We start from the raw sequence: 15409 nt of genomic DNA, 5'->3' as shown, positions 1-15409 counted from the left end.
CATTCTTAATGTTACATAATTTTGCCCCAAACTAATCACTGATTCTTTATTATCAGGAGGTTGTAGGTGCCTAGTGCAAACTACAGTGACAAAAAATGATTAAATGTCAAATCCAAGCTTTTCAGGCATGCCCTAATAAGGTGTCAACAACACCCTACCAACAAAAGTGTGTATCGTCAAGGCTATGGTTTTCCCAGTTGCAATGTATGGCTGTGAAAGTTGGACCATAAGGAAGGCTGAGCGCCAAAGAATTGAGGCCTTTGAACTATGGTGTTGGAGAAGACTCCTGCGAGTCCCTTCGACTGCAAGGCGATCAAACTGGTCACTCCTAGAGGAGATCAACTCTGACTGCTCTTTAGAAGGCCAGATCCTGAAGATGAAACTACTTTGGCCACCTAATGAGAAGGAAGGACTCACTGGAGAAGAGCCAAATGCTGGGAACGGTTGAGGGCAAAAGAAGAACTTAACGGCAGAGAATGAAGTGGCTGGATGGAGTCACTGAAGCAGTAGGCGTAAGCTTAAATGGACTCCAGGGGATGGTAGAGGACAGGAATGTTGTCCACAGGATCGTGATGGGTCGGACACGACTTCACAACTAACAACAACAGCATGCAAGTCATGTGTTTATTCTGATATTTTGTCATTTCTCATCAAAAAATGTACCTGTGATTATCACGTATATTGTATTTTGTTTTTGTGTAATTTATTCAGGAGAAGGTGGAGAAAGATTTTTGAATCTTTCTTGCATTTGATAATACTTGTACTGTGGTGTCAAAATTTGTTGACAGTATCATGTCAAGATATTGGAGTTGAACTTAAATCTGGAGAGACCTGGGTTGACAGGATTCCTCTTGTGGGAGAAGCCCATGATTTTTAAGTGTTAGACTTTAGGAAAATGCAATCAGTATATGAGTTATAAAAATCATCAGAAAATAATTTTTCTAAGTGTGGCTTTTTGTTGAGACTTAATATTTGCCTTTGAATTTCAATCTTTGTTCGGTGAAAATGAAGGAGCTTTGAAAACCACAGATATAAGGAAAAGCTCTCATTTCTTTGTCTATAAGATTCTCGGTCATCCAAGTCATAGTTGTCCCAAAGGTGCTTTTTCAAGAGGCAGTTGGACTTTCTGGTTCTTCAGAAACGTCTTGGATGGAAGAAAAGCGTCTTCAAAGATAAAACAGAAAGTCCAGTTGCCACTTGGAAAAGCACTTTGGGAGTCCCATTTCTTTCTTACTCCTGGAAGATTAGTTTCTTTTAAAGTCCCCTGCTCCTACCAAGGAAAGTAAGATATAGATTAGTAGTCAACGTTCTTGATAAAGTTGGTTCGTTGTTAGGGGATTAAATAAAAACCCTCCTTCCAGTTTTTAATTATTCCTTACTTTTTCTGATGGTTGAGTCTCTGCTCTGCCCAGTAAACAACATCGACACTGTACATACAGTATGGCTACTTCGGTACACAAAACGACTACAACAGAAAACCAGCCTGCATTTCGATAATCAACACGTCGCTTTCTCTTTTCTACCTCCTGGGCTTCCAGAGGAAAAGTCTCGCTCCGCCTCTCCTTTTGCTGCGCAGGCGTCCGCAGTTCCCAACGCGCTTATGCCCGCAAGCTGACTGCTGTCGTGAAAATGGCTGCGCCTGATGCTGTGAGTACACCACCCTTGGCGCCCGCTTGTCCACATGTGGACTTCCCTTTGCTCGGGAAAGAGGCCTGCGCGGCTTCCTGTCTCAGGAAGCAGGAGTCTGGGGAGGTAGGCTTAGGTGACCGAGGGGTGGTCTGTGCTGGAGCTTTGGTGCGGCAAGAATTAGTGCTCGAGGCTCTCAAGGGACTGGCTTAGAGTTACTGAAAGTCATTAGTTACTTCGCTGTTTCGCCTCATGTTATGGGACATAGATTACCCTTTGTCCCGAACCCCAATTCCAGGTATAAGTTTTATGGGTAGTGAACATAGAGAACTCCCGGCACCAAAGCCCGGTACAAAGGAAAGCTAGCACCGGAAGAAGTTGCGCCAGGCAAACCGAAACGGACTCTCTCCTGGCTTCCCTAGTCTAGCTCCCCCCCTCCCCCGGGGGCCCTGGTATGTATGCGTGCTTGCATGTGTGTGTATTGAATAGCCTTTATTTGTATAAAGAACTCAAACGTTGCATAGTTCTAGGAGCATTTGATAGTAAAATTTGATAGGTAAATCAGCTGAACTGTTCTCACATATTGATCACTGTCCCTATTCTCTCCGTTTTGTGTTTATGGTGCTGTAGGATGATATGACCGTATGTACTGTAGTGGTGGTGCTGGAAAATAACCATAAGATTAATATGGTTTTTATTAATACATTAATAAATATGGCTAAATCAGTGACAGTGGCTAATGAAATATTGAAAAGAGGATGGAAGGATTCAAAAGCCAATTGGTCTAGTATGATTAAGAAATTGGACTTGAATGTATACTTCTGTAACTGTCTGGTTTGGTACAGCAACCAAATAGGAGAGGTACAGGAGTCTAAGACGGTAGAAAGAACAATTGCAACCATCCTGCCTTCCACAGAAGACCTGTGCAGGTCACAAGGAGGGCTGAGAAGTTATCTGCAGACCCCTCACATCTTGGACATAAATTGTTTCAACTCCTCCCCTCAGGACAGCACTACAGGACATTGCAGGCCAAAACACCTAGTCCTAGACACAGGGACAGTCCCCCCACCCTGCTGAATACCTAATTCTCAGTACTGTCTAATGTATATTATACCCATGTAGTCTGGTTGCAGTATTATTATTATCTTCCTTTCTCCCCTCTTTTATTGATATGATGATGATGATGTTTCTGTTGCTTTGCATGTACACAGAGTGCTTCTGTTATCAGAGACAAATTCCTTGTGTGTTGAATCACACTTGGCCAAATAAAGTTCAATTAATTAAATTCAAGAAAGCCGGATATGAACTGAATAAATAAACAATATATAGTATATGGACTATGTTAATTACATTAGTAAAGGACTATAAAGCTACTATGAAGATTCGATTACTATCTTATTGTCTACTCCACCCAGGAACATTCGGATGAGGAAGAACTTGGACTGGAGCCTAGACTTCATGATACTCCTAAAGATATTTTCTGTGAGGCAGCAGCAAATACCATTGACTTTCACCCCTCCCGAGACATCATAGCTATTGGAGATGTTGATGGCGATGTCTATGTGTGAGTTCAACTTCTCAGTCAAATTTACTGGTTGAGCCTTCTTCTTGGGTCAGGTATATGGAAATTGTAGAAAAACTTCCTTGGTGCATCAGTAGTTCAATGAGATGGATCTATGTAAGTGTTTAAGAAAGACAAGAAATGTGTGCTTCCATTGTTAGATTTTATGCAGCTGACTAAGAGAACAAGAGGATTTATGACAGGTATGGTTATAAATTGAGAGAGGTATGTCTAAGAGAGAATGAGTATCCATCTCTTTGTATAGAAAAAACACATCTGAAAGGAAGTATCTGTTTAAGAGTATCTCTGTGATGGGTAGTAACAGGAACTGTTCGTAAAGCTAAAACCATTTCCTAACTTGAGACCTAGAGAATCTTGTGGCTTCTTCCAGACATCATCCAGAATCTGTCCTATTTACTGTTATGCTGGGCTGACTTAGATCTTGTAGTCACTAGTAGAAATCATTCCAAAAAGATAAATAAGATATGTTGGAGAAAGAGAATATGTAGTTGTTGATGTATGTGTGATTGTGTATGTATATATTTGAGTAGCAAGGTGTTAATTGTATATATGTAGTTAAGAAAGAGGACAGCTTGGTCATTTGGAGACGGGAGACCATTCAACTTTTTTGGTGTGTGTGTGTGTGTGTGTGTGTGTTCTACTGAGTAATTTAAGAGAGAAAGAAGATACCTGTATGTTGAAGGAGTGCATGTTCATTACAGGAGAGTGGGTCTTTGAGAGCCATACTCTCTTATCCAAAGAGGAACCAGAGAGACATTAAGGAGAGTTTTGGAGAATAGATATGAAATAGAGATGGTATGTGGCTAAAGAAGAATAGTTGGGCCTAAAAGAATGCTGGGTATGTGTGGGTGGGAATCTCTGTGTAGAATGATGAGGCCTCCTTAAGAAACAGGGTCTGTGGTTGATGGAGGAGTTCTGTGCATAATTGAGAGAGAGAGGAAGAGAAGCTTTGTGTACAATTAAGAGACTGAGGGTGTGTGTCTTATCTGTAGCTGACAAAGGCAATTGCCTGTAGAGGGGAGAAAGCACAGGAAGGGCATCTGTATGATTGACTAAAGGCTTGGGGCATTTGGGTGGATGTACATCAAATTCATGTCTTTCTGAGAGACAGAGATATATTTTTGTGAACAGGCCAGAAAATGTGCAGTTGTGAGAGGAGATTGCAAGTGATCAAAAGTGTGGCTGAGAGAGAGAGAAGATGTGGGTAGAAGTGCTGGGTATGGTAGAAAGAGGGACACCTGTTTGTATCAGGACCCTCCACAATATTTTATGTGCTAGAAAGAAAGAATTTCTGTGTATTTCTGCTTATGTGTGAGAGATGGAGAGGATATCCCTGTCTTTACTAATGGGAGATGGGCAGAGAGAGAGAGAGAGTGAATGAGAGAGAGAGAGAGAAAAGGGGTCTGCGTACTTGTGACTAAATCAATATCATCCATCCCACTTAGTTTCATTAGCAAAGAAAGGCTCCTGGTTCATTCCCCCCCCAAAAAAGTATACTTTACTGAGAATAAAGTTGTTACAGATTAGAGCAGAAAGAATCTGTTGGCTTGACGCAAAAAAGACAGTAAAAGTGCCAAAACATAATTGTCTTTCTATATGAAAATATTATTTGTATATGTCTTATACAAAGGGATTGTGTGAGTAGAGAGAGAAATTAGGTGCATGTCTATATGTCTCTTAAAGCAGCAGACCCCAACCTTTCCAGCTTGGCCTGGCAAGAAGATGGGATTATTCCATTTAAGTCATAGGTGCGCACACGCAGCTCCATTTGCACAAGCAACAGGCACACGTGCCTGGTGCTCGCACAAATGGAGCTACATGCATGAATACGAGTGCCTACCACTCATACAAGTGACGCTACACGCACATGTCCATCATTCACACAGCCCAGTTCAGAACGGGACATGGGCCACTAGTGGACCACGGCCTGGGGGTTGGGGACTGTATCTTAAAGAGAGAAAGTGCTTTTGTGTAATGTGTGATGTTGATCAAACAGACTGGGGGTGGAGAGATTGAGGACTATGATAGGAAGAAGGAGGTTCTGTATCTGCTGGAAAAACCCATGCTTGGCAGAGTAGGGTATGACTGGCAGAGTAGAGAAGGTATGTGTGTCTGGATGTGTATGGATGTTACTGAAAGTGGGATTGCTCTGTGTGTTTATGGCAGATGTAGGAGAGAGATATGTATGCAGTTTAAATGAGGTATGTGTGTATGAATAGTAGCAAGAGAAGATGGTTGAATATATCTGTATTGGTTAAAGTATTGTATACTATTGGTGCAGGGATTATTTAAACAGGCGCCTGATACTTCTCTTTCCATTTTAAAATCATAATTACAGATACTCATACTCCTGTTTGGAAGGGGAAAACAAAGAACTTTGGTCCTCAGGTCATCATTTAAAATCCTGCCGGAAAATATCTTTTTCGCAAGATGGACAAAGTGAGTGCCTCCCCCGCTTTTTTTTTGCTGCTGCTTTTATGATTTTTATAATGTTCCTTGGAATACATACAGATGGTGCTAAGCTCACAAGGCGAATGGAAGCTTTAAATTAAATTCAACAAAGTTAGTCTATATGCTGATTTCAACTTTAAGTAACAATGCTTCCAACTGCACCAGAAAATTGTCAAGGGCACATCAACAATATTTCTCAAAGATAGCTTGAACAAATTCAACCTGTTTGAGAAGTTGGCATAAATATATTCCATGACGCAAATGCCACAACTCTTTGCTGAAAGGAGTTTTTCTGCAGCAGGAACAAATGAGGTAGTCCAAGAAAGGTGAGATGCCTGGACAGCAGATGTGCATTTAGATGCATTTTGTGTTCTGTAGTTTCTATAGGCATGCTGTAGTTTCTATAGGCATCATGAGAAATTATTCTAAGTATTTAAAACAATTTACTTGCTCTAAAGTGTGCCCACTTAGTTCTGTTTTTGGTCTTTCTGTAAACACCAATATTTTGTTTATATCCATAAAGATACGATGTGAAATAAATTTTATAAATATAAAATGAATTTTATTTATAAATATAAAATTGTCAAAGTAGGAAACAAACATACAGTGCTGTTATAAGCCTATTGGTGTGAGCAGTAATTGGGAATCTTTTTCAGAAATAGTGTACACTTTAAATTGCTTTGAGGATCCAAGATAGGATACTATACTTGCAATGGAAAGCTGATAGTTACATTCTGTTTGGATATCTTGCATAGTCATGAAAAATCCAAGTAGGAGAAATATAGCAAGTATAGTTTATCATCTACTTTGCAGTAGTTATAACAGAACCTGCAAGGTGTTTTTTGGTTATGTAGCTGATAATATAGGGATCTTTTTGAATCAAGAAATGGCCAATTAGAGTGACACAAGCTGCCTTTTTTTCTGGGTAATAGATTGGTAAAGGCTAATGCCTTCAGAATAGCTTAAAAAAAGAGACTAATTTTTTAATAAAGGATGTTGCATATGCGCACACTTTGTAGCCCTCAGTCAGGGTAAAGTATTGAAGTACAAAACTGTGAAAGGTGTCTGTTTAGAAAAAGCTGCCCTTTGGAACTTGGTCTTATGTCATGATTATGGGCTTTTCCCCTCTGTATTCCAGGCCTTTTCACAGTATCCAAGGATAAATCTATTCATATCCTGAATGTGGAGGAAGGCCGTCTTGTGACACGATTCTCCAAGGCTCACAAGTAAGTATCTGAATTATTTACTAGCCATTCTGTAGCCTTGGTAACAAAGCATTTACGAGGGTGCTATATTTTCTACTTATAGTTCTTTATTTCCCTTGTGTTAAGATTCTTGAGCTCAAGCTATTTATTTATTTATATCATGCTTTAATTATTTTTGCAAATAACTCAGGATTGTGAACATATCCAATACAGCTTTGTCCTCCCATTTAGTTAAGTAAATGGTAGCCATGCCCTTTGAGTAGAAGAATTATATGAATAAGGGGTCAAAAATGGGAACAGCTCTGCAAATAGGTTATAATGTTGGCTCTTCTGTTCTGAAATTTCCACAGTTCAGCTTTGAACAGCCTATTGGTGATAGATGAGCATTTGTTTGCTACAGGGGATGACAGTGGAGTGTTGAAAGTATGGGACCTGCGCAAGGGCACGTCCATCATGGAAATGAAGCAGCACGAGGACTACATCAGTGATATGATCCTAGATAGAAACAAGAAGCTGCTTCTCACTACCAGGTACCACATTCTCCTGTTAATTCAGTAGATCAGTAGGTTACATTTGTATGTTTAGAGTGCAGATATTTTACAGCAGTTGCTCGAATGGGAAATATTAAAAGCTTTTAGATAAAAACGATCACCATTACTTTTGGTGTTATTCTTTTCACTGTTGTAATGGCATTTCACATTAATACAGAGTTCTCTATAGCCAGCTTTGAACTGCTAGTGATTATAAATAAAACTTTTATTAGAATTTGTCAGAATGTAAATAGGTATGTATAAGATTTAGTGATTTAGGAATTGAATGTTCTGGAGAAGTCAAGAACATTCCATTCCCCTTTAGGAACATGCCATTCTGGAGCAGACCAGCAATTTCCAGAAGTAAATTGCTGAAACAGTTCGAAGTGTCTCAAAAACTGGAAGCCACTCAGGACATCATACTCAAGGCATCTTAAACTACTAAATCACAAAACTTACTTTTGAAAACTGCTGAATTCATAAGAGGAGATTTTATATGATCTAGAAGAGAGCAGAACATTTTTAGAGTTCTCCAGAATGCTCCATTCCTGTATGTCATATTCCAGATAAAGTTAGCTTTATAAATATTGTGTACCATCCTATTTCTCGCAGTGGAGATGGAACAATGGGAGTCTTCAACATTAGGAGAAGGCGCTTTGAGCTTCTCTCGGAACCTCAGAATGGAGACTTAATGGCTATATCTCTGATGAAAGTAAGTTCCATTATCTAGCTGCACCTTGGGAAAAAGGCTGTTTGCAGATATGAATCAGAGCTACCTTATTTCTGATATGGATGATAGCAAGGTCTATGAGAGCCAATTTGGCATAATGGTTAAGGTATCAGGTATTATTTAAAGTATTTTCCTGCATTAGTATAATGTGTGATGTCCCTAGAATAGAATACAATAACAGAGTTGGAAGCTGCCTTGAGGTCTTCTAGTCCAACCCCCTGCCTAGGCAGGAAACCCTACACCATTTCAGACAAATGGTTATCCAACACCTTTTTAAAAACTTCCAGTGTTGGAACATTCACAACTTCTGGAGGCAAGTTGTTCCACTGATTAATTGTTCTAACTCTCAGGAAATTTCTCCTTAGTTCTAAGATGCTTCTCTCCTTGATTAGTTTCCACCCATTGCTTCTTGTCCTGCCCTCAGGTGCTTTGGAGAATAGCTTGACTCCCTCTTCTTTGTGGCAGCCCCTGAGATATTGGAACACTGCTATCATGTCTCCCCTAGTCCTTCTTTTCATTAGACTAGACATACCCAGTTCCTGCAACCGTTCTTCATATGTTTTAGCCTCCAGTCCACTAATCATCTTTGTTGCTCTTCTTTGCATTCTTTCTAGACTCTCAACATCTTTTGTACATCGTGGCGACCAAAACTGAATGCACTATTCCAAGTGTGGCCTTACCAAGGCATTATAAAGTGGTATTATTAATACTTCACGTGATCTTGATTCTATCCCTCTGTTTATGCAGCCTAGAACTGTGTTGGCTTTTTTGGCAGCTGCTGCACACTGCTGGCTCATGTTTAAATGGTTGTCCACTAAGGCTCCGAGATCCCTCTCACAGTTACTACTATTGAGCAAGGTACCACATATACTGTACCTATGCATTAGATTTTTCTTGCCTAAATGTAGAACCTTACATTTTTCACCATTTAATTTCATTTTGTTAGATAGCACCCAATCTTCAAGTCTGTCAAGATCCTTCTGTATCTTAAGCCTATCTTCTAGAGTGTTTGCTATTCCTGCCAGCTTGGTATCACCTGCAAATTTGATGAGTTCCCCATCTATCCCCTTGTCCAAGTCATTGATGAAGATGTTCAAGAGTACTGGGCTTAAAACAGAGCCTTCAAGTACTCCACTGCATACTTCCCTCCATGTAGATGCAGTTCCATTGAGGACTATGTGGGGGTGCTGTTGGTCAGCCAGTTGTGAATCCATCGGATGGTGATGCTGTCTAACCCACATTTTTCTACTTTATCTAGTAGTAGGTTATGGTCTACTTTATCAAATGCTTTACTGAAGTCCAAGTAAATTATATTGACAGCATTCCTCCGGTCCACTAATTATGTCATTTTGTCAAAGAATGCAATAAGATTAGTCTGGCATGATCTGTTTTTAACAAACCCATGTTGGCTTTTGGTTATTACTTTGCTTGCTTCTAGGTGTTCGCTGATTCATTGCTTGATTATCTTTTCCAAAATCTTCCCTGGTATTGAGGTCAGGCTGATAGGTCAGTAGTTTCCTGGATCTATTTTTTTCTCCTTTTTTGAAGATGGGAACTACATCATCTCTTTTCCAGTCCTCTGGCAGTTCCCCAGTGCTCCAGGATCTTTGAAAGATATAGTTCAGTGATTCTGAGATCTCTTCTGCCAGTTCCTTCAGAACCTTGGGGTGTAATCCATCCCAGTCCTGGTGATTTGAACTCGTCTAGGGTAGACAGGTGTTCAGTTACCATTTTCTTCCCTATTTTAACTTGTGTTCCTATTCTGTTTTTTCTGGTGCTGTTTTTAATAGGTAGGACTGTTTTTTCCCTGTGTGTAAAGACAGATGTAAAAAAACAAGTTAAGTAGTTAAGCTTTCTCCCTGTTGCTTGTCACCTTCTTGCCACTTTCTCTCAGCAATGGACCAATTGTTTCTTTGACTTTTTTCTTGTTTTTAACATGTTGGAAGAAGGCTTTTTTGTTATTTTTTACTTTTGTTGTTATTTTTTACTTTGTTCGTTGTGAGCCTTAGCTTTTCTCACTTCATCTTTACAGGCTCGGGCTATTTGCTGATATTCTGCATTAGTTATTTGCCCCTCTTTCCACTTTTTTACTAGTCCTTTTTGTCTTAATTTGTCAGAGAATTCTTTATGCAGACATGCTGGTTTCTTTTGAGAGCTGTTATTTTTCTTCTTCATTGGTATTGTGCTAGACTGGGCTTTTATAATCTCACTTTTCAAAATTTCCCAAGCTTCTTGAGTTGTTTTCCCGTCAGGATTCTTATCCATGAAATCCTTCCCAAGCTCTCTTGAAGTTTATTGAAATTAGCTCTCTTAAAGTCCAAGGCTCTAGTTTGACTTTGTTCTACTACTTGTGCTTGCATAATGTTAAATTCCAATATTGCATGATCATTTGCCCTCAAGGTTCCTGTAGCTTCAACACCTTCTATCATTTCATCTCTGTTAGTGAGAATTAAGTCCAATATGGCTGATCCCCTTGTTCCCTTCTCTACTTTTTGGAAAACAAACTTGTCTGCTAGGTTTGTTAGGAACCTGTTGGATCTTCCACCTGGTGCAGAGTTTGTCTCTCAGTTGATGTCAGGGTAGCTGAAATCCCCCATTACTATTGTGATGTGCTTCCTACATACCTTAGTTAGCTGACTAGCAAAATGTTCATTGATTTCTTCTGGTTGGGTGGCCTATAGTATAGCCCTATGTTAATGTCACTTTTTCCCCTTTAATATTGACCCAAATGCATTCAAGAAAATTTTCATAATTGTTGTGCTCTATTTCTATAGAAATATAGTTATTTCTTATATATAGTGCAACTCCACTTCCCCTTTAATTGGTCTATTTCTTTTAAATAATTTAAATCCCTCTAGCTATATGTTCCATTTGTGGGTTTCATCACCAAGTTTCCGTAATGGCAACAATATTATATCTAACCTCATTTACTTGAATTTCTAATTCATCCTGTTTATTCCTCATACTCTGTGCATTGGTGTATAGACTTTTTCAGTACTATTTCATACTGTTCAAGATAGCATGCTTTAAGCCAGGGTGTCAAACTCAAGGCCCACGGACCAGATCCGGCCAGCGGGGTGCTTAAATCTGGCCCGTAGGACCTGCTTGGAAATAGCAAAGTATTGGCCCGCAGTGCCCCTGGCAGCCAAAACAGGACGTGGGGGGAGCATGTATGCCCCCCCCCCACCCCCCGCACCTCATTTTTGACCTGGACAGCCTCCTGTAGCAATCTGCTGGTCAAAACGGCACAGGGGCATAAGGTCTCCTGCACCGTGTTTTGGCTGGCAGAGTGCTGCAAGAGGCTGTTCAGGTTGAAAATGGGGGGGGGGGGCTCATGCGCCCCCTTGTGCCCTGTTTTGGCCAGCAGGTGCTGTAGGAGGCTTCTGTCCCGTTTCTCTCTCCTTCGCCCCCTCCTCCCAGAAGGAGAATTGCAATGCTGAGGCCCTCAGAGAATTCCAGTTTGACACCCCTGCTTTAAGCTTTTGATAAATAGGGTTTTTCTATTTTAAATTCTTTTCAAGACCTTGTTCTTAATATCAACAAAAGATATTCTGCTTTTTTTCTGACTAAAGTATGTATTATTTTTCTCCTGCTCAGAGGGGAAGGAAAATAGCCTGTGGCTCCAGTGAGGGAACAATTTACCTCTTCAACTGGGATGGTTTGGGTGCCACCAGTGACCGTTTTGCACTGAAAGCAGAATCCATAGACTGCATGGTTCCCATAACCGAGAGCATTGTGTGCACAGGTTCCACTGATGGAATTATTAGGTGAGATTGTCATGAGACAAGGATCTCTCGTGAGAGATGCTAATGCTGGACAGGTACACAAAAACACAGACTGGCTGCAAATGAAACTGGGTAAAATCTGGCTAAGCTCTTCTTAGCAGATGGCCAAAAACAAACTATAATTGCAAATAAGGTATGACAATACAGGTGAAACTCAAAAAATTAGAATATGGTGCAAAAATTCATTTATTTCAGTAATGCAACTGAAAAGGTGAACCTAATATATGAGAGACTCATTACATGCAAAGCAAGATAGTTCAAGCTGTGATGTGTCATAACTGAGATGATTATGGCTTACAGCTCATGAAAACCCCAAATCCACAATCTCAGAAAATTAGAATATTGTGAAAAGGTTCGATATTCTAGGCTCAAAGTGTCTCACTCTAATCAGCTAATTCAGCCATAACACCTGCAAAGGGTTCCTGAGCCTTTAAATGGTCTCTCAGTCTGGTTCAGTAGGAATCACAATCATGGGAAAGACTGCTGATCCGACAGTTGTGCAGAAAACCATCATTGACACCCTCCATAAGGAGGGAAAGCCTCAAAAGGTAATTGCAAATGAAGTTGGATTCATTCTATGAATTCATTATTCATAGAAAGTTATGTGGAAGGGAAAAGTGTGGACAAAAAAGGTGCACAAGCAGCAGGGATGACCGCAGCCTGGAGAGGATTGTCAGGAAAAGGCCATTCAAAAGTGTTGGGGACTTCATATTCCTCGTCAAGCCACTCCTGAACAACAAACGTCAGAAGCGTCTTCCCTGGACTAAAGAAAAACAGAACTGATCTGCTGCTCAGTGGTCCAAAGTCCTCTTTTCTGATGAGAGCAACTTTTGCATCTCATTTGGAAACCAAGGACCCAGAGTCTGGAGGAAGAATGGAGAGGCACACACTGCAAGATGCTTGAAGTCCAGTGTGAAGTTTCCACAGTCTGTGTTGATTTGGGGAGCCATGTCATCTGCTGGTGTTGGCCCACTGTGCTTCATTAAGTCCAGGGTCAATGCAGCCGTCTACCAGGAGATTTTGGAGCACTTCATGCTTCCTTCTGCAGACGAGCTTTATGGGGATGCTGACTTCATTTTCCAGCAGGACTTGGAACCTGCCCACACTGCCAAAAGCACCAAAACCTGGTTCAATGACCATGGTATTACTGTGCTTGATTGGCCAGCAAACTCGCCTGACCTGAACCCCATAGAGAATCTATGGGGCATTGCCAAGAGAAAGATGAGAGACATGAGACCGAAAAATGCAGAAGAGCTGAAGGCCCCTATTGAAGCATCCTGGTCTTCCATACCACCTCAGCAGTGCCACAGGCTGATAGCTTCCATGCCACGCCGCATTGAGGCAGTAATTGCTGCAAAAGGGGCCCAAACCAAGTACTGAGTACATATGCACGCTTATACTTTTCAGAGGTTCGATATTGTTCTATGTACAATCCTTGTTTTATTGATTGCATGTAATGTTCTAATTTTCTGAGATTGTGGATTTGGGGTTTTCATGAGCTGTAAGTCATAATCATCACAATTATGACAAATCACGGCTTGAACTATCTTACTTTGCATGTAATGAGTCTATCTGATATATTAGGTTCACCTTTTAAGTTGCATTATTGAAATAAATGAACTTTTGCACGATATTCTAATTTTTCGAGTTTCACCTGTACTCAAGAGATTGAGGAGATGATCCTTGAAAAATTCTGCTAGTTTCCTGGGCCAATAGCTGCATAAGAGAGGCATGATTGGCTCAGTGGTTAAAGATGCTGGACTTCTCTGCTGGAAATTTGATTGCTTGGGTTCAAGACCCAAGTGCAATGGGGTGAACTTCCATTCCTGCCCCAGCTCCTGCCACCTAGCAGTTTAAAAGCAAATAAGTACCACTTTGATGGGACAATAACAGTGTTGAATGTGCCTTGGTGTATAATCATGGCAGCCATAGGATCATGGCAGCATTTTTGGACAAAGTTTGGCTAAAAAATAGAGATGAGAACTGAATTGAACACAACTGGTAGTGGAAACCTTTACCTTTATATAAGGGATTAATTTTTTCTAAAAAAAGAACTTGGGATAGAGCTGAATACCTCTCTCCACAAAAGAACTGGCATTCTGTTTGGTAATTAAGCTTTTTTTTTATTTCAGGGCTGTAAATATCTTGCCCAACCGAGTAATAGGAAGTGTTGGGCAGCATATGGGTGAGCCTATTGAACAGTTGGCTAAGTGTCATACGGGCATATTCCTGGCCAGCTGTGGCCATGATCAAAAAGTGAAATTCTGGGACATCTCTTCACTTAGTTCAGTGATTGTGGACGATTACAGAAAAAAGAAGAAAAATAAACAACTGAAGCCTTTAAGTCGCAAAGCATTTGGCAATGGGGAAGATTTCTTTGCAGACTTGAAAGAGGTGGCAGCAGACTTGGAGAAAGAGAATGGTGGACTTTCTGAGACTGACAGTGACTGAAAGACTCACACAGATCCGATTAGATGCTTACTCCCTCGAAAAGACATTTTGGAAAAATTCAGCTATGTTGTATTTTTCATGCTGAGAATTAGCTTCAGGATATTTAAGCTTTGTGGGCAAAGCCTTGGTAGCCTAATAGAACTAATAGTACAGAAGAGAGCTAAGATTGGAAGAATTTTTCCATCTCTGAGATAAATGGGAGAACATGGTTGCTACAGAAAGGGGAAATGAAATGTCATCATATGTGGACAGTTAGAATATTAAGATTTTTTTTATGTATCGCAAGAGTTTGCCTTGCAAAGGCCAAACGTCTGTTTCCTCCATGGAGTGATGCTTTCATTTTGTCACCTAAAATATTTAGGAATCAGGCTATTGCTCCACCTAGCGAATGGATTCCATTTCATTGCTATGGTAGCAAAACAAGGATATCTCTTAAACTCAAAAGAAAACAGATTTAAATAATGGATTGATGTTCCTAATGGAACTTCAGGAGTTTCTAAATTATTGTTTTTCTGGAACTTTAAAGAATAAAAATGGGATAATTCCACATATAAAGATGCATCAATTTAATATATTTGTTTGTGAATTACCTCAAGTGGATTACAGTCAATAACCAGTTTAGTGGTTAAGGCACCAGGCTAGAAACCAGGAGACAGAGTTCTAGTCTCATTTTAGGTATGAAAGCCAAAGATTTTGGGCCACTCACTTGCATTTCAACACACACATGTTGTGAGGAAAATAGAAGAGAGTGTTGTACGTGTTCCCTGCCTTATGTATTATGAAAATAATAGACGAGATATAAATAAAAAACCCAGTTAAATACACAACATAGATTTAAGCCTGTAAAATAAGACTTAGTTTAAAAGGGAAGGAAAACAAAAATTGAAATGCTAGCCTTCCTTAATAGGATTTATGCAGGGGATGTATTGGTGAAGGAGGAGATAGAATATACAATAATAGGATTGAAGGGACCTTGGAGGCAGGCCTTCTAGCCCAAACCCCTGCCCATTGCAGGAAATTCTTATACCATTCTGGACTTTCTTTGCTTG

At 40.2% G+C, this 15409-nt stretch overlaps 1 protein-coding gene across 2 annotated transcripts; it reads left to right on the top strand.

The window, feature by feature from the left end:
- Positions 1-1530: 1530 nt before the first annotated feature.
- WDR55 (WD repeat domain 55) lies at positions 1531-14915 on the top strand. 2 transcript variants are annotated; one of them, XM_026672597.2, is made up of 8 exons: positions 1531-1647; positions 3042-3190; positions 5547-5647; positions 6798-6885; positions 7215-7394; positions 8007-8106; positions 11722-11891; positions 14042-14915. In XM_026672597.2, the coding sequence occupies exons 1-8, from the start codon at positions 1630-1632 to the stop codon at positions 14358-14360; spliced, it is 1125 nt and encodes a 374-aa protein (XP_026528382.2). In that variant the 5' UTR covers positions 1531-1629; the 3' UTR covers positions 14361-14915. The 2 variants fall into 2 exon arrangements, with proteins under 2 accessions (XP_026528382.2, XP_087817148.1); XM_087961022.1 differs by having other exon boundaries at positions 1587-1752.
- The last annotated feature ends 494 nt before the right edge of the window (positions 14916-15409 follow it).

The sequence above is a fragment of the Notechis scutatus genome, chromosome 3, assembly GCF_049901735.1.
Source record: "Notechis scutatus isolate UNSWTSFEM ecotype Mainland chromosome 3, rNotScu1.2, whole genome shotgun sequence".
Taxonomy (NCBI): domain Eukaryota; kingdom Metazoa; phylum Chordata; class Lepidosauria; order Squamata; family Elapidae; genus Notechis; species Notechis scutatus.
The sequence above is the reverse complement of the archived record's forward strand: the minus strand, read 5'-3'. Positions and strand labels throughout refer to the sequence as shown.

What these genes read in the sequence shown, in the direction of transcription:
- WDR55 (XM_087961022.1), top strand. Translation starts at nt 1,630, where the DNA reads ATGGCTGCGCCTGATGCTGTGAGTACACCACCCTTGGCGCCCGCTTGT. An exon ending in GGAAGCAGGAGTCTGGGGAG is followed by an intron (nt 1,753 to 3,041) that starts GTAGGCTTAGGT and finishes TACTCCACCCAG; the next exon opens with GAACATTCGGATGAGGAAGA. An exon ending in GTTGATGGCGATGTCTATGT is followed by an intron (nt 3,191 to 5,546) that starts GTGAGTTCAACT and finishes TCATAATTACAG; the next exon opens with ATACTCATACTCCTGTTTGG.